At 40.4% G+C, this 1,301-nt stretch overlaps 1 protein-coding gene across 1 annotated transcript in view; it reads right to left on the bottom strand.

Annotated features, from left to right (window-relative positions):
• The window catches only part of LOC101863757 (RNA-binding protein 28), a 22,264-nt gene extending 21,907 nt beyond the window's left edge, over nt 1-357 (bottom strand). Inside the window, exon 1 of the mRNA XM_013084861.2 lies at nt 205-357. Coding sequence (XP_012940315.1) covers nt 205-334 — 130 coding nt within the window. The 5' untranslated portion in view covers nt 335-357. The remainder of the gene's footprint in view (nt 1-204) is intronic.
• Between the last annotated feature and the right edge of the window lie 944 nt (nt 358-1,301).

Raw genomic sequence — 1,301 nt, 5'->3', positions numbered from 1 at the left:
CGCAAAATGTGTTGGCCTAGATCTAGGCTATAACGGTGAACGCGCACCGGGTGAGAATAGCCAAAAGACTCGCCTGCACTATTCTCATCCCGGGTGAGAATAATGATAGAGGTGGCCTATAATGTTGTAATCACAACAAATGAAATTGAAGTTGAAGTCACTGGCCATGCAAATGCTTGCAGAGAACAAAATAGAAATCCATACCTTTGTCGCTGACAACAAAACATGATTTCACTGGTCCAACGTCTGAAAATATTTTTTCTATGTCTTCGTTTGTTGTTGAATAAGGCAAGTTCCTCACGAACAGCGTTTTACCATGCTTTTCGTCCGCCATGTTTGTTTACAGCCTGTGCCTAAATGTCGTCCAAATAAAATTTCGCCTTCGCTTTTCGTACTTCGTACTTCGTACTGCATTTCGTTCGCTAAATAATAGGCTCAACCTTGACATGTCATGACCCGTGCAGTAAAGTATGTCGCCCGTAGCCTCGCGATAATATGTACTGTCCGCGACCAATATTGACCTTAACAACGATTTACATCCTTGTCGCGACCATCCGAGGAGGTCACCCGTGACTCTTCGCAGTCAGTATTATTCTGGTTCTCAGGTACTTTTGCACTGCTGACTGCTGTAAAATCCGTAATTTGTTTACTCCTCAGTCCTCAGTAATGTTGTTTAGTTTGGGTTTTTTACATATAGAATGTTGAATGCAGCAGTTCTAATAAGTAGTTGGGGTTTTGTTGTTGTTGTTTCTGTTATTGTTTTGTTTGTTTTTGTTTATGTTTTGTTTGTTCTTGTTGTTTTTGTTTGTTGTTTTTTTACAGGGGGGGGGGGGTAAAAATAACCGTAAAAGTTAAAGATTATTTTCAGGCAAAGGATGGGCCACCAATTTAAGCTCTTCAATGCCATCATTACGTTTCGAATAGAATACATGTAGGGCCTATATCAAGGAGTTTAGTTCTAAGCTCCTTGGCCTATATGCATGTATATTCTCGGATAAACATTTAGACCACCAAGAGCACAATAAATGATAACCATGCAGGAAGATCTGTGCTTACTGGTGTCATTTTTCTTTCCAAACAAAGAAAGAATACGTGGGCCTATCCAGACAAAGATTTAATTATGCCTAGGTGTCAACATATTACAGATCGACACTGCAATGTGTAATACCGGAGACCGCGCAATGCTTTCGCCCAGTTCAGAAACAGGGTAACAGACTAATTACTGGGATCGATAACAACATAACGCTGGCTGGTTGAGCATTCGGCTGACTGGAGGACAGTCAATAATATTATAATATAAT

The sequence above is a fragment of the Aplysia californica genome, unplaced genomic scaffold (assembly GCF_000002075.1).
Source record: "Aplysia californica isolate F4 #8 unplaced genomic scaffold, AplCal3.0 scaffold00323, whole genome shotgun sequence".
Taxonomy (NCBI): domain Eukaryota; kingdom Metazoa; phylum Mollusca; class Gastropoda; order Aplysiida; family Aplysiidae; genus Aplysia; species Aplysia californica.
The sequence above is the reverse complement of the archived record's forward strand: the minus strand, read 5'-3'. Positions and strand labels throughout refer to the sequence as shown.